The sequence below is a fragment of the Acanthopagrus latus genome, chromosome 19, assembly GCF_904848185.1.
Source record: "Acanthopagrus latus isolate v.2019 chromosome 19, fAcaLat1.1, whole genome shotgun sequence".
Taxonomy (NCBI): domain Eukaryota; kingdom Metazoa; phylum Chordata; class Actinopteri; order Spariformes; family Sparidae; genus Acanthopagrus; species Acanthopagrus latus.
In genome coordinates, this window is record NC_051057.1 from 4,453,747 (window position 1) to 4,478,867 (window position 25,121).

At 41.9% G+C, this 25,121-nt stretch overlaps 1 protein-coding gene across 2 annotated transcripts in view; it reads left to right on the plus strand.

Moving 5' to 3' along the window:
- The window catches only part of kcnh2b (potassium voltage-gated channel, subfamily H (eag-related), member 2b), a 246,851-nt gene that overhangs the window by 135,343 nt on the left and 86,387 nt on the right, over positions 1-25,121 (plus strand). For both annotated transcript variants that reach the window (XM_037079655.1, XM_037079656.1), the window contains 4 exons: positions 1,113-1,268; positions 2,121-2,334; positions 3,168-3,496; positions 3,599-3,810. In XM_037079655.1, the coding sequence (XP_036935550.1) occupies positions 1,113-1,268; positions 2,121-2,334; positions 3,168-3,496; positions 3,599-3,810 (911 nt within the window). The remainder of the gene's footprint in view (positions 1-1,112; positions 1,269-2,120; positions 2,335-3,167; positions 3,497-3,598; positions 3,811-25,121) is intronic.

Consider the following 25,121-nt stretch of genomic DNA (forward strand, 5'->3'; position numbering starts at 1 on the left):
TTTGCAGACACTCCTCCACTTGGAGGTGCTCTCATATTGTACCTCAGCATTTGGATTGATTTTGAACTCTTTTTCTGCTGTCTGATTTGTTTCAGTGTTTCAAATTAAGGTGACAGTGCGTTTTTCATGTCTGTGTGTGTGTGTGTGTGTGTGTACATGACGAGTGTATTTTGATGCTTTGAAGCCCCAGTGTGGAAACCAGAATCGCAGCACAATTTGACGTCAAGTCTAGTCGCTATGTACAGTGTATTCAGGCCTATAGATGCGGCAGTGAGCTCCAAGCCACTTACTGTCATATGTGGTCTAATTTCACGCTTACTTAGCTGTTTTAGCACTCATGTGGCAGATTAGTGAACGTGCCTGGCCTCATATGCAATAGAGTGTGTGAGCTGATTAAGCCCAGATGCACATTTAATGAGAGAGAATGGAAAATAAATGTGTTGTGCGTGTGTGCGTGCATGTAAGACACAGAAAGAAAAAATGGGGTGACATGCTTGTGTGAGTGCGTTCCATGACTTTTCACAATGCACATATCAGTGTTTCAGCATGCGGATTCATTATGAAGAATTTCTCCTAGTCATTAAAAACAAGGATTGAACTCGTGTTTTATATGTAAAGAATTTTGCTGCTTCGCACACTCATTCTCCTCCCCAAAATATTAAGGGCTCATGAAGCTGTGTGTAGAACAGGAAACCCTCCAGTGGAGTCTAGACACTGGTGGTGGTGATGGAGGAAAAAGCACCCTGGAGATCTGACCTCTGGACTTCCGTAGACTTGGATTATGCCTATGTCTCTGTAAGCCTATGACTATGGAGTTTGTGGATTTTGTGGTTTGTGGATTTTGTGGTGACTTCAGTTGTTGACAAAACTAGTGGATCGCTGTTTTGCTCTGAAGCTCCACAAATGTTTCGCAGACTGCAAAATCTCCCCTGACGTGAGTGAGTAGATAGTGACTGAATTCTAAATTTGGGTGAAACTTGTCCTGTAATCCCATTTATAAAACCATATGTGCTTTGTGCACTTTGGGCATATTAAGGACTTGAGCTGGATAAAAGCTTTTACCAAATACAATCAGTCCATCCAAGCTTTCACGTCTTTCTCTTCCGACGTAGGTCACTGCTTCCTGTGTATGGTGGATGTGGTGCCAGTGAAGAACGAGGATGGCTTGGTGATCATGTTCATCCTCAACTTCGAGGTCATGACAGAGGGACCATACCCGGACCATAAAGAGGAGCTCAACCACCGCCTGCCCACCTGGCTTGTCACCGGTAGCTGCTGGCAAACTTTCTTTTCTCGTTGTTTTCTGTTCCTTGTTACTCAGGTCTGGTTTGAGCAACTTTGGAATGACAGGGACCGTCTTTATCCTTGTTCATCCCAGTTATCCCACATTCATTATTCAAACACTGGAATTTTTTTGAGTCAAACATGTTTTTAATTCCTTCAGTGTTTAAATATAAAACTCAGGAAATCATCCGTATCCGACGTTAGGCAATATTAGGCATACTTACCATTTGCAAGTATGGCAGTGATTTATTAGTGTAGAAAAAGTGAGGAAGAAGAAGCAGAATTAAATCACCCAGTTCATCGACACACTACACCTGGATCATTTGTTCTTTTCCATTTTGCACAAAGGCCAGGTGGTCATGATATTTGCTAAGCCATTTTATTCCCCTGAAACCTCAGGACTTGTGCTGTTGTTACAAAATGTGTTTCTTTCATGAACACGCACTTAATGTTCCAGGGGGGATAACTCTGGGGGACTGAGTCTGAAGTAGGACACTAATGATATTTGGGGCCAAGTCTTTCTCTTAACCAGATTTCTTTCTTTTTTTTTTTTTTTTTTTTTACTTTGTAGCTAAAACCAAAATCTAATCAATGTTACTGTCCCAGATTCATGGAGTAGATTGTTTTTGAAGCTGTATTTTGGAGGTCTATTAGACTCAGCATGATCCAGTTCAAATCTCCCCGACTCCTAGCATGACCTCCACTACCTAGAATGTCCTCCCAGATTCTATGTGTACTTTCAGTTTCCCCGTTCTGCTTTCACAGTGTCATATTTGGAATCCGCCTGTCGCTGTGCAGACAATGAGCCTTTCCCTTCTCCTTCTTCTCTCTGGCAGGTCGTCCACGAGGCTTCAAGCTGCGCCTGCCATTGCTGCGCTCCTTATCCAACAGTAAAGCGTCTCTGGACGACACAGAGGCTGGTCAAATCCCCACTGCTACACCCCTGCCGCTGCACCCGGACCACCATAGTCACGAGTCCCTAGGCCTGGGGGAGTTTTTACCCCTTCCCCCTTTACCTTCAGACCACCAGGAGAAAATCAGTGGAAGCAGGTAGGCCCTGTGGATTACTTCTGACAAGTGTTAGGGGACATATAGCCATGGACTGTCAGAGGCTGTAATAGAAAAAGTGGCATTTCCTTTGTTTTTCTTATTATAAAGCAAGTCTAGGGGCTATATAAATACTGTAAAAGTATCAAAATGCTCAATTCATAAAGAAATGCCCACAGCTTGCTTCAAAAAAGTCAGGACCTCTGTGAGATTTAGAACTCATTACTATACACTCACCTGTAGAATTGATGTGGAAAGCCTGCGCGTGGTGCCCGCATTAAAACTGAGTGTTAAGTCAGAGGGTGAATAGAGGTGCTGCAGCAGTGGCCAGTGTGAGAAAGAGAGAGAAAAAAAATGAACCTGGAAATAAACAAATAATATGGGGCCTTTTACAGTCCTACTAATGGTCTGCTGCAAAGCCATTTAAGCATGGTGCTCTAGACACAACACTCAAGTTGGATTCCTACAAAATAATGTTCTGCGATCCTTTAAACTGACCAATATTCATTCTTCTGATTTTGCTTATTAGGCTTATTAACTTTCAGATAACAAAATTCATTTCAGTATAATATTTGGATTGTATCAACTTAATTCAAAATGCTGCCTGTAAGGAAATCCTCGTCCTTTTCCCTCCTATAGTGAGGTCAAAGGAAACTTTTTGTAAAAAAAACAAAAAAACAAAAAAAAAACAGTAGAACTTTGTTTGTCTCAGTGGTGTTTGAGTTTGGGCATACACTTGCCATCACATTCTTTGATGTGAAATGTACAGTTCAATGACAGACTCTCCCACATTCTACATTTTGTTATTATCCATTACATCCTTTTCTGTCTCTCAGGTCAGCTCTACAGAGTTGGCCAGAAGACGGCCAGGAGGACCAGCGGACCTTACTGAGCTCTCACCCTCCTGTGCCCCTTCCCCCGCCTCCCCACCGAACACACCCGGTGGGTCCCCTCACCCAGTCATCACCCTGCGTAGCACCTCACCACCGCCTCAGCCTCAACCCGGACGGCTCGGGCTCCAACTGCACCCTGTCACACGGCCGCTCGCGGGAGAGCTTCCACAGCATGCGTCGCGCCTCCTCCGTAGACGAGATCGAGGCCATGAGGCCCGACTGGGACCGAAAGAACCGGCGAGCGAGCATCTGGCCGGGCAGTAGCAGCACTGGTGAGAACGGTGGAGGAAAAACAGTTCTGTTATCCCCTTTGATTTTTACCCAACCATTTACTTTGTGTGTGTGTCTGTGTTTGTGTATGGGTGTGTCTACAGGTGCAGTAAATAGTAAATCCAACATATTGAACTCCACATCGGACTCAGACCTCATGCGGTACCGCACCATCTCCAAAATCCCTCAGATTACCCTCAACTTTGTGGATTTCAAACCCGACCCACTCATCGCGCTGCCCACTGGCGAGATGGACATCATAGCTCCCTGCAAACTCATTGACCGGACGCACCACGTCACAGAGAAAGTCACTCAGGTAGGCTCATGTGTGGAGTGTTTAAGTGCACAGGCAGAGGCTGTGTTTGGCATTTGTCTGATCCAGCCTGAGCTGCTGGTACTTTTGCTATTTTTTTGTCTCTTTCAGTAGTGGAGATATGTGTGCTTGCGTATATACCTCCACATGGAAAGAGTTTTCACGTGTGTGCACGCTCCGGGACAGATATATAACTGAGTTGGCATAAATTCTCCCCAGCTCCAGCTTCTTCCACTCACTGTAATCTGCCAAGACTTCCTGTTGAGAGGATGCTCGTAGCACCATCCCAAGTGAATGAGATTGATTGAGGTCTGATGAGATGATGATCGAGGGTGCTGTGGCGACATTTCAGTGGTTGATAATTAACTCTGGGAGATACGGAGCAAGGAGGTATGTTGTGAAGCAGCGCGTTCATTTCCTCGGCCTCTGCTGCGTTCTCCCTCCACAGCCAGAGCTACAGTCTCCCTTTCTCACAGCAGGCCACAAACACATCACCTCAGTCACACTAATTGCTCCTAAAAAAGCTCCCACCTCTCACTGTAGATGTTCTGTCTGATGTTTTGTCAAAGGAACACTTCTTATAGCCGGTTGCATTTTGGCTCCATAAAATCGAATACGCAGCGATTCAGCAAACATGGGAGCGCTGGATATCTTTAATTGAAGAATATGATAAATGTCCACTGTGATTCTGCACGTATTCAGACAAATGACTTGTGAGATGTGGCTGGAATTGTCATGTTGGAAAATGATTTGTGTCTAGCTGCCACCTGTGTTTTTGTCTCTACATCTGTTTAAAAAGCCTTTGTCAGAGGCATTTAGTTGTGAGGACTCGGAATAGGCAAACATGTGTTCCTGAGGAGCAGGTTAATTAGTCTCCATCATGGAGGTTTATTGCCTTGTTTCAGAGCATCCTGAGAGACTCTGAACAGTCTTTGGTAGATGAGCTGAGCAAAAAGAGCTTTTTCCAGCCTTCTGACCAGACCAACATGCTCCATATCTAACAATAGAGGTTTATGATGCTCTTGTTCACGCTTCATTTATACATTTTTTTTCTCTTGGTTGCTTTCTTGAGCTACTTACTTTGCTCTCCCTGTATGTGTGTTAAAGTGTGTGTATTCAGCAGGTGGGTAAAAGAGTGATTGTCAATTTGACATCTCATCAATCCGCTCCACGCAGTTGAATCAGTTCTCCTGTGGGTGTCACATGACTGTGATGATCAGCAAGGGAAACGTTACATCAAGAAATGTGCCATTAATTTAACAATTTACAGCTGTCTGACAAAGGACACGTCTCACATCACTGAAACAGTGACAGCTAGTAACGGCTTGTATTAAATCACCCAGTGTTCTTTAATGCTATATTTCAAAAGGAATGATGACATTCTTAGATGTCTCTTTTAAGTCAGAAAGGATGCTGAGATTGATGAGACAGATTTTTGAGGGGCTCTTTCCTTTCAATTATCCTAATTTTCTGTGCTCACTATATTTGGAAAAACCAAATAACCTTGAGCTGTTCATCCTGGACTTTGTAAAACTGACATTAACGTGATGGAATGGATCTTTGATCTCTTGTCACATGTTCCATATTTAGTTGTAGTGTCAGTGTACCTTTGTTACGTCATTATGTGCTATCAGATGGTTCGTACTTAACTGCACATTAGATGGTAGAGCCTGACTGATGTGGCGGATACTGTCCCACAGATATCACAGATACATAACATGAACAGAATGCAGAAATGCATGCTTAAGAGTGATTTAGATTCCAAGTGAAGGTTATTGTTTCTGTGCACTGATGTAATTTTGTACAAAAGTTCATATTCAATCGTAATGATCTAATCAAAAATAACTGTATATGATCGCAACAGACCATTTGAAGTAGTTTGCCTTGTGATCTGGCAGAGGGCGCTCTAAAACTTCACTGTCAGCTTGACCTACTGCATGCCCTATTGACCCTTGACCTATCAGTTCAGCTCGTAATGTTATGTCGTTTGCTACGAAAATGGAGGACACTAGCGAGCGAAGCCGTCCTGAGCGTACAGTCGTGACACCAAAGCATCTGAGAAGTAGTGTGTGGAGGTTGGGTTCTTAAACCTCGTGCGATCAGTCTGGTGTTTTTGCTTGTTCTCACATTTTGAAGTCCATGTCGGGAGTTCGATGAACAAAGATCACGAAAAGATCAAGCTAATCTCCGCTTGGACTGTAGTCTACGCCCTGCTGCTAAAGATGAATCTGAATAATCTCCTCTTTCACATTGTGTGAGTGAAACAGAGCTCAGAGAGTCCGAACGGGAACATCAACAGAGATTAATCCAAAGACGATGATGCAACACAATATAGATTTAATGCAGCCATGATGCGCAGTGTGTGAGATGCAGCTGGCAAGGTCAAAACGTAACCCTCTGTGCATGCGTGTGTATGTGCATGTATGCGCATTAGGCCATACTGCATATTGTGGTTATCTTATAGTGCAGATGGAGGAAACAGCACCAGCTGTGTCTCCAAATGTTACGGCCTGCTATTTATAGACAGCTGAGGGAAGAATGGAAAAACACAAGATGAGCGACATTTTCACCGCTTATATCTTCCATCCATGAATACTCTCATTTGTAACATTATATTGGGAAGTTGTTTATGTTTCTTTTAAACTCACAGCAGGGGGTAATATGGAAAAAATGTTAAGTGTAGAAGTCATGAACTCATAACAACTGCAGGGAGGTTTTTTTTTTTTTTTTTTTTTTAACGTTAGGCCCATAAGACCTGCCTCCACCTGCCCTCTGACCTTCCTGCTGAGTCCAGACTTCAGTGATCGCTGCGTTTCCAACTACAGAGGGAGGAATCCTCACTTAAATCTACGTGCCGTGTGGTTCAACTCCAAACCTTTGCACTCTTTTATCTTTGTGCTAATGCCCGAGAACAACTGCTCACTGGATATTATGTTATTGTAAGGGCTCCTGCTTTGCCATCGCAGGCCTGAAGATGGCAGCACCACATCAGGGAGTGCGATGACAGGACTGCGGCCCCCCTCAGCGGAGCGAAGAAGATGTTACAAGGCAAACAAGGCTGAATAATTTAAGTGTTCCATAAAACAGAAGACATGCAGATTTTTATTTTTTTTTTCTCTCATTCGGAATGGCTTGTGGCACTGTCCCCTTTTTCCTACTATCAGCACATTGGTTTTTGCCTATTGTGCTCACACTGACTCATTAACGCTGAATTCAGTTGCTTTGTAAATATATGGCCGAATTGTATAGTCTTTTAAATGGAGTTGCCCATTCGTAATTTAGTTATCATTTGCATTGCTCTGCTCATCTATCATGGTTTTAATCAATAAAAAAAACCCCTCTTTGTTGCAGTCTTGCGGTAGACTTGAGGGCAGGTGACCTGTAATTCACACATGACCCAGTCTAATAAGGGAGGCTGAATGGATGTATGGATAGATAGATAGATAGAAATGTCTTACTCAGTGTTTAGAGAGGCATGAAGAACCAAGCAGACCAATGAAAAGTGTTCATATAAACTGGGACCGTGCCTCACTGCACACACACACACACTGCAGTTACACTCACAGCTTCTCTGACTACAGCCATGTCCTATAAGGGACACTTGATTTGCTACCGGCTCAGATATACACTCCACACACTCACCCATCACAGCTCTCATAGAATATTCCTGACACACACCCAGCTCCATACATGGCATTCCTATAAGCATCCACACACGCACACACGCAGCAGGGCAAACTCACAACACCCTGACGCTCTCTTACGCCCAGGCATATATTCACATACACACACACACACACACTCACACTCACATGCTGCCTCTCCACTCAAGCAGCCTGTCACACCCAACTCCACCGTGGGACCCGATGGAGGACTGGATGGGACAGACCGCGCCCGGCAGCAAAGCGGTAGGTACGGTTTCCTTAAAACTGAATGGACTCACAGCTTGTGTGAGAAGTTTGAGTTTTGGAGCATGTGTTAGTGCATATGGAGTTAGGAAGGCCTGGGTGTTGGTAGAGTGCTGATGCTGTGGTCTAATTTACTTTTCAGTGATATTTTATGGCTGTACCTGATGTGTGACTTAGCCTGAAAGTTATCCAGTGGCTGGATTTTATGCAGGTTTGAGAAGGAATAGATAAAACATAGATGGATTACTGCAATCTGATAACAAAGCTGTTGTTGGAAGTTTTGCTAAGGTGTCACATGTTTGCTTGGGAGATTTAAGACTCGAATTGTTCATATAGTACCTTGATTGTTGGACTGTACGTGATCAAAATACAGCCTCGCCTTTTTTTCTTTTTTTTTTAAAGTGAAGTAATCTCAAATTAAAGTTACAATACTAGATCTGTCTAATCCTCTGGATTAATATGCAGATGGCACATTTTCTGTGGGATTACAGATGCAGCAGTGATCAAAATGTTGAAACCCTTCATTTCCAGGATTTTCAAAAAAAATGCATTCTCCTCCTTGCAATTGTTTAAATTTTGTTTTAATATTTTATTTTCATTTTTCACAATATTTAAGACTATTTCAGTTTCCTGCCCTGTTTTCTTTAATAAAGAAAGTAGAAGTCAAGCCGTTGTGTGGCTTTCAGGCCCACTTCACCATTAGAAACAAAACATGGGCTCTGGTGAACTTTGAATTGGGTTGACAAGATTCAGTCCCAATTAATTAGCATGTGAAAAGTCCAAGATTTCTGGCACTAACTTTCAAAGACTTCTGAAAACAAGACAAAAAATCGAGGGATGAGTCTGATGCTGAGTACCCTGCTGGAGAAATTGTGAATGGGGGTGTTAAAAATCATCTCAATTAGAATTATTTATTTGGTTGGGTTTACTTAGCCAGCACATTCCTGTCCTTTCCCTGCTGAGCCACTGAAACTTAAGCAGTTTTTCTTCAGTTTATTTCATCAAGACACAACACCCACATAAAAGCGGCTCTGCTGTGGCTCCAGAGGTAGAGCGGGTAAACGTAAATCGCTTTGACCATTAGGTGAAACGTTGCTCGTTAGTTTTGGGGTAGCAGTGATTTAAAATCATACTTTTACTCCGTCTCCATGTGAGGCTGCTGCTGCTTGGTGAATTCAGAGCTGTGTGTATATAGGGTATTCATCCAGAGTAATGTAATCAAGCACTTATCAAAGGACACTTACATTAAAGACTTATATTACATGAAACTGAATGTAGGCTCTGTATATTTCTTTAATGAGCTAGCTTTACAGGGAATGAGGGGAACCAACCTCTGTTGAGAAGGCAGGAGGCCTGTCTTCACTGTGCTGTGTTTGTGTTTATATATGCATGCTCTGCTGTGATCCGAAAGTGCATTAGGGCTGAATTGAACGTGATTGTATTATAATCTTTGCAAATTTTATATGGTTGAGAAGGATATTTATTTGTTGTCACTGAACTCTATTCACCCACTTGAACACAAGCTGGGGGTCACCCTAAACCATCGGGCTGAGACCGTGCCCACAAAGGCAGAGGGGAAGGAGAAGGAACAGAGGCACATCATGGGAGCACTTAAAACCTGTGGTTCCCCAAACTAGACTGTTGTCAAAATGTCTAAAAGCTACAGAGCAGACAGAGAAGAAGAGACGAGAAAACGTAACAACATCGTCACCCCCCTTGGAACATCTGAGAACATTATATCCCCTTCTAACCCACCAACACACTGAGGCAGAAAGTCGTCTATCCTAAGGACAAAAATACCCTGGCATAAAAAGTGTAATGCAGTTTATGCTGTTCAGTGCAGCCAGGACTGCACAGATTTGGACAATGAATGGCACAACACAGGAGGGCCAGCTCCTCAGGTCAAGACTCTGCTGCCCATGTACATTCCTTTGAGGACAGCAATGTAAAGATCTTGACCAGAGAAGACAGATGGTTTGAAAGAGAAGTCAAATAATCCATCTATGTCAAACTGGAACAGGGGTCTTTAAATAGAGGAGGCGGCCTACGACATTACCTATCAACCAACTATAATGCTGTACTGTTCCCTCCCCAGACTGCTCAACGACCAGTCACACCTGGGCTCACCTAGCACTAGCAACCCTAATGACACTGAAACTCAGAGCTCACCCGCAGCATCTCCATGAGGACACTCCCACGCAGAGTTTAGAAGCCTGCAACTCCCCTTCAGTTAGTTAGAACTGAGGAAGCCTCTTGGATGAGAGGTGAAACGTCTTCAAGGAACTGAAACAGGTCCAATTGACTACAATACAGCACTTGCACTTAAATCCTTAATATTAGGGTGAGAGTTAGGGCTGCACAGTAGTGGAAATAACTGACATTGCAGTTTTTTTTTTTAACCCTGCGATATATATTGCGATATGAAAAAATACAGGAATTGAAATAATTTCAGATAACTGATGTTGCTTTTCTTTTTGGCACCAAGTCTTTTTTTTCTGCGATTTTCTCTTGTTCGTTGCTTTTCAGTGTTGTTACCAGCAACTCTCTCCATGTGAAGGGGTGTGGTCTGCTTCAGCACACTGATTAAGAACTAATGTGATTGGTGGATCACTGCACATGCACAGTGTGTGTACCCAGGTACCCTTGAAATTAGATGAGTTCATTTGCCTCCTACATCGCAGGCCTTGCGATGTGACTGTTGCGTGCAAGTACATCACGTACATCACAGTGATGTGATGTTATAGCCCAACTGACTGTTATAGCCCTCCAGTAAATTGCACACAGGTCACCACATGACTCGTCTTCACACTATACGTTTTCGTAAGTGGGTACACAGTGGCTGCTAACGTAGTGATCGACCATTTCAGTAAAGTGATGGCCTCTCAAACTTTGTGGCAACCCACTTAGTGAGTGGAGGGCTTCTGCTCTAAAAAACTAGAGCGATCGTAGAGTAAACCCTTAATTATGCACTGGGGAAAACAGCCGCAAACTCCAAACCATGTTTTGCTAGAAGATTAAAAGTATAACAGAGACTTTGATCAGAGTTCATTTTGCCTACATGCCACTGCTTCATCCCTGGTTGTTAGCGTACAGTATAGCAGAGCTGCTCAGGGTGCAGCCCCTGTTCTTCCATTAATTGAATTCCCTACTAGTCAAAGTCTGATGACACATATTTGCATACGGTCATGAGTATGCATGAGCTCTCTAAATAGTGTATGACGTGAATGATTCAAAGCTGGTATTTTTAGCAGTGCCACATGTTGTTTTTTTTTTTTTTTTTGCTGAGGATGCGCCACAGGGGCTGGGCTCTAATGTGACACTGTGGTTGTTTTGGTGAGAGATACACCTCTGGCAAAGTCCCACAGCAGGTCTGTGTCCATTAAATAGGACAGAAATTAGTACAAGCGAAGGATTTTGTGGTCTCCAAAAAGAGAAACAGAATGCAGTCTCTCTGGATGATAGTACCTTATCCGGAATGAGGGTTTTAAAGGCATCTGAAGGTTTAAAAATGATAACTTTTTTGTTTTTTTTGTTGTTTTTTTTCTCTTGTTTTCGTCACTCTACAGTATTTTTTGTGGATATTTAACAATGTGACACATCCAGACAGCAGCTAAAATGGTTACAGTGTGGTTAGGAATAGGTTTAGTTTGGGTTAAACATATTTTTCTTGTATTTTACGTATGTACCTACATTATGAAACTACCTTACTTGATGTATGTGACATCACTTTACAGTGGCAAAATAACTCACCATTGACATCTGGTGTCACAGTGGACAAGAGTTTTTCTGAATTAAAGTACATTGCTTATTCAGCCTGACAATTCTTCCCCGAGCTCCCCTCGATGTGGACTTTTCGCTCTTGATAATACTTCTCTTCACCTCCTCCTTTGCAGCTGTAATAATTACAACAGCTGCTAGAGGTCGCTGTCTAAAAACAAACAAAGAAATGGGTTGTAATAACCTGCTGTCTTTTTTCAACAAATATATGTATTTTTTCTGATGAGTAAGGGCTCCATATTATACGCTTCATTTAGCAAAGACAAAATACTGTCGACAAGATGAAGGTAATAAGACTTATTAAGGGTATTTGCTGAAAAAAAATGTTCCCGTTTGCAACCCTTTTTTTAAATTGAAATAGCTGCATTTACTTTTAATTCAGGATTTTTCCTGTCGTTTCGGGAGCAGTTTTCAGTGCGACAGTATGGTAATATTTTGGTGAGAAAGGCACATGTGTGGAGTGCGGGCGCCTGGCTCTGTCAGTTAAATGGTCTGGAATAGAGTCGAGTCTGGGAGCATGTGACGCACTCAACCTGCAGGACTGTAATTTAGCCGCCTGCTCAGTGGCTCTGCCTCAATAGCTCAAATTGATTGAGTGCTTCCTCCATGTGAGTTCAATGACCCGCGGAGAAGGAAGGCATGTCGTCAGTGTCTTGAAGCAATGTGTTTCCACCAAAAGACTGTCTTCAGCCCTGTTTAGATGAGGCTAGTTTTTACAAGGGTGTGTCAGGTCATTTTACAGGTCAGAGACACATACATACTAATAATAATGTGATCCAGATCACCTTTGTTTGGTTAAACATCCTAAAGGAAAAATAAATCATTTAATGGCATCAAAAGACACATTTTGTCACCTGGGATGTTGCAAGTTCTATTTTTTCTGTGCTTGCTCCAAGAGTGTTTGCAGTCTTTCACACCAAACACGCAAGTGCACATGAGGTCGAGTGTAGGATGGACTGCATTGTATTACTCATCCCACAAAGCAGTGATGATACAGCTGACTATTACAGAATGTAAACAAGCACAATGTTAATTTCTAACCTCGCATTTCAGTATTCTCTAATATATTTCCAGCCATGCTTGGGATGTTTGGTCGTTCTCACTGCTCAGATGGGCTTCTGTATTGACACGTTCAGTCAGATGAAATGGATCTGTCTCCTTAACTGAAAATTAATTGAATGAATTCCACAACTTTATTTTATCTGTCAACCATTTATCGATTATTTCTGGAATTCTTTGAAGGAAAATCAGGATGTTGAGACGATGCAAATGTGCGTTCTGTGTTCAAAACTGAAAGAGTAAGACTTTCATCAGGTAAACAGCAAAGCCTGTTGAGCATTATTAATCCATGAATCATTGTTTTAATGCAGGAGTGTCAGAAGTGACTTTGAAAATGTCGTCCCCGTTGAGCAAATGTGCTCATTCTCAAGGAGCTAATCTATATCAGACTAATCTATTTTCCCTTCCTCCTGCTGAGAGGCACCCCATTCAAACAACATTAGAGGCATCGATTAGGCCATTTGCAACGCTCTACATAACATTAGTTGGTTTCAAGTAAATTTAGGCGTGTCTTTTAAATAACATGTTGACACTCATGGGGACTTCAGGACAATCACAATTGATTTTAGCTGAGATGGGAAATCTTCCAGAATTTACAACCCACATTAAGTATTTGCTTAAATGTTATGGTTTGAGTAGAACAGTTTGTTTTTCTGCAGCTTTAAAGTAAAGTTTAATGGGTTTCAGGAATTACACATTCATTCATTGTTGAGGACTTCATTTAGTTAGTTAGTTATTTCACCCATCATAAAAATTTAAATGCTGAATGGACTTTGGTCCATGCAGTTAAAGGGATATTCTGGTGTAAGTTTAATCCATGTTCTAACACACCTTGACACCGAGTACGACCCCCCGTCGAGAGACAAAGTTTGCTGACCGCTAGCTTACGTAGTTTTAGCATCTGCAGAACTCCACTGCACTCGGTAATTGACTCACAGGGCTTCCCCACAACAAGGAGGCTTCTCGGGTGGTGAGATTTGTTTATCTTTTCCAACAAAGCCGGCAACGATATCAAATGTTTGATGCATTGAAATATGTCCTGGGACCCTGTTTCTAATGTTGCTGAAGTTTGGTGCTGTTCTGAGCATTATTTGTGGCTTTTTGATGGCGATTTATACTTGGACCCATTTACTGCAATGTATTGTTGTTGTGCGGTCGTTTCTTACACCGGAATATCCCTTTAATAAATAGTGTATAAAAAAGGAATGGGGGCACCCAAGTGTTAGTTTATGGCTTTTGAAAGTCATACACATTTATGATTAAATTACAAATAATAATAATAATAATAATAATAATAATAATAATAATAATAATAATAATAAAAATAGTGTCGTTATTATCCTTATTGTTATTATTTTGTGTGCGTGTGTGTGTGCATGTGTGTGTGTGTGCGTGTGTGTGCATGTGTGTGTGTGTACCTCAGCAGGCACTTGCTAACTGAATCTGTCCGACTCTAATTCACACCCAGGCAGGAAGGCTTCACAATCTGTTTGCAGCCTGATTGAATACCTTTTAGCACTGCTGGCAGGCTGCCTTTCTGTCCTCATCCCTCACACACACACATACACACATGCACACACATAATCAATGGCAGACTTTGAAAGGCAGGTGGCATGACAGGGGAAGTGTGACAGAAGGTTCAGTGAAACCAACATGGAGTCGAAGAGAGACGGCAAAGGAAGAAAGGATGGAGTGGCGGGGGCAAAAGCGAAGAGTAGGGAAAAAGGAGTAAGGAAGGGAGACAATGAGGGGGGAACGGAGGTGTGGAGGAGGGGAGGAAAACTAGTCAAAGGAGAGGAGAAGAGAAGGAGGAAAGGGAGGTTAAAAAAAACAGAATCTTAAAAGAGATAGAGAAAGGCATAAGTAGGAGAGGAGAGGTCAGACATAAGAGGGTCAGCAAGGCCTACATAGCAGTTGGAAGAGCAACAGATGAAGGATGAGGTGGGCCTTCACGGCCACACGGTCTGCTCCCACACCTTCACCCGCTCTGTCCCTCTCATCCTCTCCTCTTGTTTCGACACAAATCTTATCTGTCACAGCTATCCTCCCTTTCACCTCTCTCTCTCTCTCTTTTCTGGTCTGCCTTTATCTCATTTATTTCTTTTCTTTTTCTCTTTCCTTTCACCCCTCCACCTGTAATTTCTCTTGTCTTTCTTTGTCCCCCCTCTTACCCTCCTTCTCTGCCGTATGACCCATTTCCTTGGCCCTGGCCTCATTAATCACAGTGTTGTGGGCCTGGCCTGCCTGCCTCACTGCCTGGCTGCCCTTCCTCATCATAGCAGGTAATTGAATCAGAGAGGGCTCAAGGTCCCAGCAATAAGCAGCCATTGATTGGTCTGTCATTTAGCCTGCTTACATATGGCCTAGTTGCTTGCTAGACTTGGCCGCCATGGTTGGTTATGGCGTGGATTCATGTCTGATAATGGAGATATAACTGTGTTTGCCAGAGCAAGTATCTGTCTGACAAGGAAAGGTGCCTTAAAGTTATGTTCCGTTGTAAATGGATAGGTACAATATCTGGATGACACACATTAGCTGGATAATGAAGGAAGAGGAGCACTCTGAACACTATGTGGTATGTAGATTATGTAGAAATGTGGTCAGAAGACATAAAAAGTGCAAATCAGATGACCACAGAAGAATGAACCAGATGTATATCAGTTGTTTACACTATGCAGTAGAAGTACATGACTACTCCAAGTGACCAAAACTTACCTTTCCTTCAGTCAGCCACTGAAGGTTAATTCAGAAGCATTGCTGCAGTCTCAGCGTTTCAGTTTTACATTTAATCTGCTATTAGAAGAGGATGGAGACATCAGGAAAGAGCGAAAAGATACAAGATGTGTCAGCTGTTTGTGTGTGTAAGGCTGATGGTGTCACAGGGCATTAACAGCTAGATAGATAGATAGAACAGTCACTATCAATACCTGTAGCTCTCAGCATCACATTAACAACTTAAGTCTTCTGAAGCTTTCAGACAGCTACTCAAGGAAGGTTTGTATCTGTCTGTTGCTAAAATGTTCAAATCCTACACATATGGATTTAAACTGACCTTTAGTTCAGGTAGTAAATACACATTGACATTTACATGTTAAACTGTAAAGGATATCATAAGGCTGGATCAGAATTTAGAGCTTTAGACCTGCACTGTGCCCATAAATGTGCTTCTCAGTAAAAACATAGTTCTGTTAAAATTTCCAAAAAATATTTTAGGTCTTAAATGTAGCTCCTTTAAATTCGCTCAATTATATGTCTTACATAATTTATTTTGCTCACTACCCCTCAAGGGAAATGGTCGCGTCCACGTTGGGTCAGTGAGGCAGTCAGAGACCCACCAAGGACCAATCCATCAGAGGATGTGCAGGGGTAGGGCGGGGCGAAGAAATGGGCTCATTTCAGGAAGCAGTGGAGTGAAGCATGGAGGGCACTGAGGTGCTCCGTCACTGACACACACAAGCATACACACATGCAGCCCGTGTTGTTCATCCCCACGGTGCAGCCAGAAGCTAGTTTCCATCCTGTTGTACCATGTATTTGCACTGAGTGTCTGCTGTCAAGGCACTTATACTAAATTAAAGCAGTTTGGGTGGATGCTCCAGAAGAAATGTAACTCTCTATACGAGCGATTTACAGCAAGCCAGGTTTCAACTCAATGTTGTGACCTTGTTTCCTATCAAATGTACTGAGGTTTTTTTTCCTTCTCTATACATCTACAAATGTCTGGATATTTTAAGCTAAAACATGATCTTTCAGCATTGAATTCATAACATAACATAATATAACATAGAAAGTATAACCTCAGCAAATGTAAAGAAGCAACATAAAAAGATATAAAGTGTCAACACACCAGCACAGATTGAAATACATAAGTGCACACACGGGCCTGATCTTTTCAAATCTCCTGTAAGGTCAACACTAACACTGCAACTAGGAAATCAATAGCTGACACGATCTGCCACATCTCTCTCTCTCTCTCTCTCTCGCTCTCTCTCTCTCTCTCTCTCTCTCTCTCTCGCTCTCTCTCACACACACACACACACACACACACATACACATGCTTGCGCACGTACAATCCATTGTGATTTCCTGCAGTGGGATCAGTGCAGCAGGTCCTCGTGAGACTACAGAACGTCTCGAGAGATAAGCTTGGTGTCGGCTCCTCAGTGGCCGCCAGGGAATGGAAACGGAGACTGCCATTTACACCCAGTCATTATCCATGACCCTTATCCAGACCTTGAGCCCTGCAGAAATATCATGGTAAATACCAAGGGAGCTGCACTACAACAAGAGTTGGTTCAACTCTGCAGCAGCCCAGTATAGAGCCCAAGACGATCAAACAAACACTGCACAATCACATGCTGTATACACAAAGTGCTCACTGATTCACACGGACTTCACTGACAGGCTGTGTTTGAGTGATTGTGTCATACTGGTGTGCAGATTTGTGAAGAGGAAATCCCAGTTAACGTGATTTTGAAATGTGCTTCGGGGCCCCAACACTTTCAGTAAGACGTCCATCCTTAAAATGGAGCTGCTCAGTAGCCAGCAGGATTTCAGGCTCGGTGGTGATGGTCCACTCGCAATAAAACATTTATAAACTTTAATCGCTTTAGAGGGAAAAATAAAGACTTCTGAAAAATACTTATCTTTACCCCCACAAAAATAATAGATCACAGCACGGGCTTTCATATTTATTTTGGTGGGGAGATAGAATGGTGTTTTTGTGTGTGTGTGTGTGTGTGTGTGTGTGTGTGTGTGTGTGTGTGTGTGTGTGTGTGTGTGTGTGTGTGTTTCACCAGTGTCTGCCCATTGGCTTGTGTGTTGACCATCTGCATGTGCAGCTTGCACGGAGGTGACCATGTTCTCAAGGTCTCAGGTTCATCTGTGTATTAACAAATTGCTCTATGCATACGTAAATACACACATATATACAGGTTAAATATAGTCTTATACTGTGGACATATTGTATGTACACACACACACACACACGCATGCACACACACACACACACCCACACAGATAGGCCTCCCCTGGTGTAACATGCCACAGTGAGAAATCACCTCCTATTGTTTCCTATTCAGGTTAGAGTATTTCCTGTGTAGAAAAACTGCTTAGCACACAACTTCACTAACTGGGAAACAGACCAATCCGTGGCGGACTATCGGCAGGGTGGGTCGTCTTATCTAAGGGGTGTGTGTGTGTGTGTGTGTGTGTGTGTGTGTGTGTAACATAGTAGCACCACCTGGCCAATTCAGTGAGAGTAGATCTGCGTGTCCTACTAAAGCCGGAGGTAGTTCAGTGCCTTAACGCGACGTGTCAGCGATCGTAGCAGCGTGGCGTGTCATGTCTGTCCTGTCACGAGCTGCTGCAGAGCATCATGGGAGCCGGGAAAGTGTCCAGAGATTCTCGTCTGCCCACCTGCTGAGACTGACTCATTTTCTAAAAGTTGAACTCCACAGGAGATTCTCCTCTGTTCTCTGCACTCTCATTCACTCGCTTTTTTCTCTGCCGCTTTCTCACTCGAGCTGTCTCCCTTGTTTTCTCGCTCAATTTCTCTTTCCCTGCATTATTATTATTTATTTTATTTTTTTTACTGTTCTGGGTTTTGGCCGCTCAGATTTCCTCTTGATCTTCTGCCTTTCTCTCTTGATTCTCACACAGCAACTGTTCTGTCCTTATTTATGGGTGTTCTGGCTTCATATTTTAAATGTTTGTTTTTAGAGGTGTTGATTTCATCAGTTCTACATTTTAAACAAGAATGTGTGTTTTGAATGGGATTGATGTAAACACGCAGGCAGGGCTGAGTATTGGAATGGAACAAAGTCAAGTGGACTGAAGACTACAGTTCAGCTTGAGGACATGTCTTCAGGGTAATCTAAGGACATCAACACTGTAACTCAGTGCTGCCCCACTGTTTGCCCAAAGGATTTTGTGATTTCTATGACAACTAAGTCACCTCTGCTTTGAAAAGTGTTGTGCTGTAGCCAAACCTCCCTTTAAAAAAACAAAAAAAAAAAACAAAACGATTTTGGTAAGCTGTGCATGCTACCTTACATGTGTGTAGGGACATCTCTACACATTTCACATATTTTTTCGGACATTCTGTAAAGGAGTATGCACTGTAAAAAGCAAGAATCCTTGAATGTCAGCAGCAGTGCCAAGAGGCAAAGCTGGACTGCAAAAAGATGTTTTTGGATTAGCTACAAATAGAATAATACTTTATTATTTATGTACTTTCCCCCAGCTTCTTCTTGACACTCTACTCCTCATCATGCCAGATAGGCTGCATCTTAGCGGAATGTGTTATTATTATACAATTTCTTTAGCAAAAACAGAACCTTGAAATAACAGGACAGCAAATTAGGCGAAATAGCATCAACAACAGACAACAGTGCCCCAAACAGCTACTAGAGGCTTTTTAGTGTTTGACACATGGAGTCAGACTGAGAAAGTCGAGGTATTTCTGCTGCTCTGCCGTGTGTCCAAGGTTACAACATAGTGTAATTGTGAGTTCTGGGATTTTTGCCTGCAGCAAATACTCACAACTTGCCAAGAGTATGTGTGCACACATACATCTCCATCTGTATGAGACTATATGTCACAATTTGGTACAGTGTCACATTTACATAATAACACACACACACACACACACATACAGTATGCTACAAGTTAAACAGAAATGGAAACGGCAAGGCTTTGGGCCAAAATTTGATGAAAGAGATTGAAAACATATTGTTGTATTATAACAAATTGGAGCTGAGCTATATGTGGTCCTTTTAACCAGAGGGTGACATGTCTTCATTATGTCTAACGGCCTTCACTGCTTCTGTTAGCGCTCTGGACCCTCATTAGCTCCATCAACAGCTTTGACATCCTGCAGTATCAAATGAACCGCCTCTCAGCTTGTCACGGGCCCATGTGCATTAGTGTATGCACACATGTGTGAGCAAGCAAACGTATGGGAGTGAAATGTCTGTTGTAGGACTTTATCCATAAGAGTGTTTCTTTTGTGTGTGTGTGTGTGCGTGCGCAAGCATGCGTAATCTTTTGGGAGCTCTTGTCACAACTGTCACCGCCCAGGCTTATTGGAGCTGTCATCCACTCCTGGTGTCTTTGTCTACCTTATTCTAGTACCTCCATGTCCACTGGGAATACCTGAGCTAATGTCTGTTTGAATTCATTTGAGTTGTACTTCTTTGCTTTATGTCCTTGTTCTTTGATTTTACCTTGTCTTTACAATTGGTGTGCTAAATTTGCACTAAGAATTACTATGGTCCTGTTGATATATACATGTACAACTCACCTAGATTTTGAGGGAACTTTTCTCACCAAATATTAAATCACATGAACGCTATAGAGAGATTGCAGAAAGATACCATTGTATTCAAGTTTATATTCTTCTGGACCTCACGGTCAAAATCATTTCATGATGACGCCATGACGGCAAATCAGAAATTGCTGAGCAAATACTTCTGGAGCTCACTGTAATTTCCCAGAATAGTTTTTGCTGCGTTGTCTGTTAGTTCCCACAGTATTAATGACAAACAGGGACAGTTTAAAGAAGATTTGCCATGTTTAATCCTCAGTAGTTTTAGCTCTGACAACTGAAAACTAAGTGCATAATTCTCAAATGCCTCTAATGTAGCATCATGCAGATGATGCTACAGTAGAACCAGCTCAAGTAGTGCACATGTAATAGCTTCCTAATAAAGGCATGTGTTTTTATTTGTTTGTGTACCAAAAAAAGAAATGTAATTGATTAATGTACTGATCCTCTTTATGACTCTTTAAAGTTTTTCCCATCAGTACTGTGACTTGCCATGTAAGTTCAAAAGTAACACACTTTGAGTTGGCTGAACTCAAGAAGTCCAAACAATATTTTGTCACAAAAAAGGATTCAGCTATTCTTGTAGATTATTCTAATACTTTTCAAAATCTGCATAAATGCCAGTATCATGTAATTTGCATGCAAATTACAATTAAAAACGCCTCTTTAACTCATCACATCATGTCATAATTCCCATGAAGAGTTAATACAAGTTTCCACTACTTTCCACCCATTCCATTTGACTTTGTCCTATTCCCTTTCCAAAATAACTGTGTTATTATGCACTAAAGCAGAAAGTAAAACCTCAGGGTGGTGCACCGTCCAGACAATTCACCAAGGAGAGTTACAGTGTCAATGAGTCTCCCTGCTGTACCTCCATCACGACTCTGTTTTGCATGCATAGCCTGTGCTGAGCGTCCCCACTTTATCAGCTTAGTCAGCCGGGACAGTAGAATGAACCCCCTGATTTATTTGGATATCCCTACTATCACACTGTACATAAGAATGAGATTGTTATTGTTGACAACACCGGAGAAATATAATCACACATCAGTGTTTATTAGCATACCGTAGTGTCCCAAGAGCCTACTTAACAAACCCTATGTCGAGTCTGTCATGGCAGAAGGGCCACTTAAGGGAAAGGGCAAACAGTCCGATGAGCAATGTCACGATCATCAGCACTTTTTGGTGTTGTTGAAATGCTTTGACATCATTCCAAAGCACATCAGATCTGGCTCCACGGAAGTGGACTGTGTTGGATTTGGCATGAGTTAGCACTTTTCAATCTTCCATCATCACTTTTCTGTCGGGGACATGCCTGAACAGATATGCATAAAGTAAACGCACACATCCCATACAGCACAGGGTTCAAGAGAGAAAACCAGTCGCCTCGCATCAAGTGTTTTTTATTTTATTATTTATTTTTTTTTAGAAAAGGTTATAAATTTAATGCTATCTACCTAGCTCTGGCTAATTTTGAAAGTATATACAGTATGATACAACCACAAGGCAACCCTGTCTTCTGGAAATTACTTCCTTATACTTTTCAATAGTAAAAACAATTTTAGTTAATGAAGTTAATGCTGCCTGAATTATGTTAATGTAATGAGGGAATGTTCTAATTGAAGCCATGTCACATACAAAAGGTGTGTATGAATTGTTTTAGCTATGTTATTCATTTGTGTCAACAGCATGAAATATCTAGATAAATGTATTGAATAGTGTAGTGTTTGGTTAAGATTAGGCACAGATTGTGGTCACTCATCACTGTGTGGCAATGGGCGATGCTGGTTGCAATGATCCCATGATCCTCCGCTATTTCACAATATCCTCAAACGAAGTCTTTTGTTTTCATTGTTTTGATTGAGAGACCCCTAATGGCCAGAAAGCGCCAGAGTGCTGTTGTTGCCAAACCTCACCACATGTGAGACCCAGGATGCTAAAGGCAGCCTCCAATATCAATATCAATATCAATATATATCAATATATATATATATATATATATATATATATATATATATATATATATATATATATATATATATATATATATATTTATATATATATATATATATATATATATATATATATATATATATATATATATATATATATATATATGTATATATATGTATATGTATATGTATATGTATACCCCTACATACATTCAGACATATAAATACATCTGTGATTGGAAGGTGCTTTGTGTTAGAAGAATGGTATAGAGGGTTTATGTGGCCCATGCTTATGGTGAGTGCAAGTATCAAGATTAATGATTTACTGATGGAGACTTTGATGACTTTTCATAGAATACACATTTCAAATGGCTGCCGCAGTGACTGGTTCTTCAAAAGCGAGTTGATAGCCCTGAACAGAATAAAGACTGGCGATAAAAGGACCTGAATAGAGAGGCAGCGTAAACAAAAAACAGAGCAATGAGACTGAGAGGACTTTGTTCCACCAGGTTGGCTGTGAGCAGCAACACTTTGGCATCCTGTGGTATTTCTAAAAGACCACCAATTCACAGTTTAAAAGAGCAAATCCCTCGCAGCCTCAGCGGCTCTCTGTGGGAGTCGCTCTCTATTCTTTCTCCCTCTTTCCTCTTTCTGTCCCTCTTTCTTCCTCCCTTTCCTATGCTCACTCCCTCTGTTTGCCAGTTGTCTTAAAAGGTCATCCCCACCTGGCGCGGTACCCAAAGTGAACTGTCAAATCCCATCTGTCATTGTGTTTGAAAGAGCGTGTGTGTGTGTGTTTGTGTGTGTATCGTAGACCATTTAGGGCGTTTTGTGAAGGTGGTACATGGATGAAAAAAATTATATTGAACTGTCACGTAAGTTGAAGGATGAGGTTTACTATATACAGTAATGAATTTACAAGTGCAGAGTGAACATGTGTTTTTGTAGGTGTATGTCTTTGATATCTTTCTTGACATTTATGTGACTGTGATGACAAAAAACTATGGACTACCAAAAAAGAAAAGTTGCAAAAGTTATTGTAAAACTATATTTAGTATTTTGTTGTCTCAACCTATAGAGTGCGACGTTTTGTAGTTTTAATACCTGTGTGGGCAGACACGATATAACACAGTTAGTTCTGACCGCCAGACAGGCAGTTAGCCTGTACTACGTTGTCAACCATTTCTCCTCCCATCTGTGATTAGCACTCTCATTATTTTACACCTCACATTAGTTATCACATGTCAAGATTTGAATCATGGTGTAGTGTGCTGAGTACTGAAGTCATAGTGAGTTTTGACAATCTGCCCACCACATGAGAGATAGCTAAAGTTAGTTAGAACTCCTCCCCCACTCCACCCCACCTCGTTGTGTAATGTGGGAGGGGCACAACAAAATGTACAGTCGGCAGTGACCCCCAGGTCATATGACTCTTAGTCGGTAGTCATGGTAGTTTATCAGCTCCAGCTCTGGTCAGGAGTAATAGAAACATGACCCCTGGTGGGACATGATGTTCTGCTGCTCATTGAAGTTAGAGGTGCTCAAACAATGTTCAGTTTGAAAGAGAGATTAAAGCCAACAACATGTGAGAGAGTAGCCACGGTAAAATTAAAACTGGCCTCCATGCTGCTTTCCACTGTTCCCAGTTTTCCTGCACATTTGTGACATCAATGCTGACATGTCAGAAAAAAAACAAAAAGGCAAACATGTCTACTAGCAAAGAGAAAGGAGTCAGTTACATTTTTTTTAGCAGTTTTACTTGCATTGGAAAAAGTTGCATGTAATTTTGTAATAGCATCACACTGCCATACAGCCACACTCCAAACATACACCACTGTTCCAACTACAGCAGCCAAGTGGGCTACTTTGATGAATAGGAAAGTAGGGATTAAATAAGGATCCTGTGTGTGTGTGTGTGTGTGTGTGTGTGTGTGTGTGTGTGTGTGTGTGTGTGTGTGTGTGTGTGTGTGTGTGTGATTAATTCTCATGGCCCTGCAACCAACATACCTGCATATATGCACACACCTATAAACCCATACTCACACAGACTCATTGTGCTAATGAGCAGGTTGAGTCATTGTGTTGTCACAGCCACTGTAATGAAACATGGAGGTCAGGGGATGTAAATAGTCGGTAGTGGCTTAGCCAGTAGCAATAATTTGTAGAGGTTGACGGTGAAATAATGAGTTGGATGAACCTGAGAGGCGGTGGTAAGGTTATATACTTGGACTGCATTATGGGAGCTGTTGTTTGGACTGTACCATACACACACAAACACAGAGGATCCGTCATTGAGAGATCACAGATTGCTGCTCCCTTCACCAGCCTGTTTCTAAATACCATCTGTGGTGACATTTTTTAAGATAGGGTCTTGTGCTATTTAGCCTCTGACACACAATCAGCCCTGACCTTTATATGCTGAGCAACAGATGCATAATGCACAGTCGCGTTTCTCCGGCCTTCAGCACTCTCCCTCCATGTATCAGAGAATCCATTGACCCTTAAAATGTCCTTGAAAGTCCTATTTTTAATGATGAAAGGCCTTAGATTTTAAGGTACTGCCCAGACTCATGAGAAATCACACCAAGGCACAGGATTCAGTGTCACATATTAACATATAAAATCAGTTGTTCTTCGGTCTCAGCAAGGTCCATTTTTCCCTGTCTTTAAAGCCCTCTGTACATTTGGCCTGCTTGCCACAGACTGCTCTCGCAATTTTCCCTGATGGTAACACAACCTAGGAGTAACCAAATTGGTGACACTGGTGAAGCCAAGCTAAGGACAAGCCCATTAACTCCAAGGTAGTGCAAATATGTCCAGAACAGGGGTTAAGGACAATAACTAAATAGGTCTTTATTAAAAAATGGAGATAAGGGATGTTGGCCATGAATGCACGTCATTGAACATGCTCATGTTTTTGGTAAACATATCCATTTGCAATCAATTAGTTGAACTGAGTTTTGCTAACTAACCTGAAAGGTAATGACCCTCATGCATTGAAGTGGGCTGCAACTGGAAGAAGATAATGTTTGATCCAAGTCTTGAACCCAGCATTTGATTGGTTGACATACTCAACCGTTGTCATTGTGGGATTGGCTGACGGTGGATGGCTGACAATCATGCTAGCAGCAACAATAACTGTTTTGAATATGGAAAATGGATAAATGATCACAGAGGATGTTGGGTTTATCACTTTGGATTTACTTCATAACGTTTCCAAAAAAGACACTGCTGAGCTTTGACACAGCTGTCGTGAAACGTTAACTTACACGACATTTGAGAGGAGAA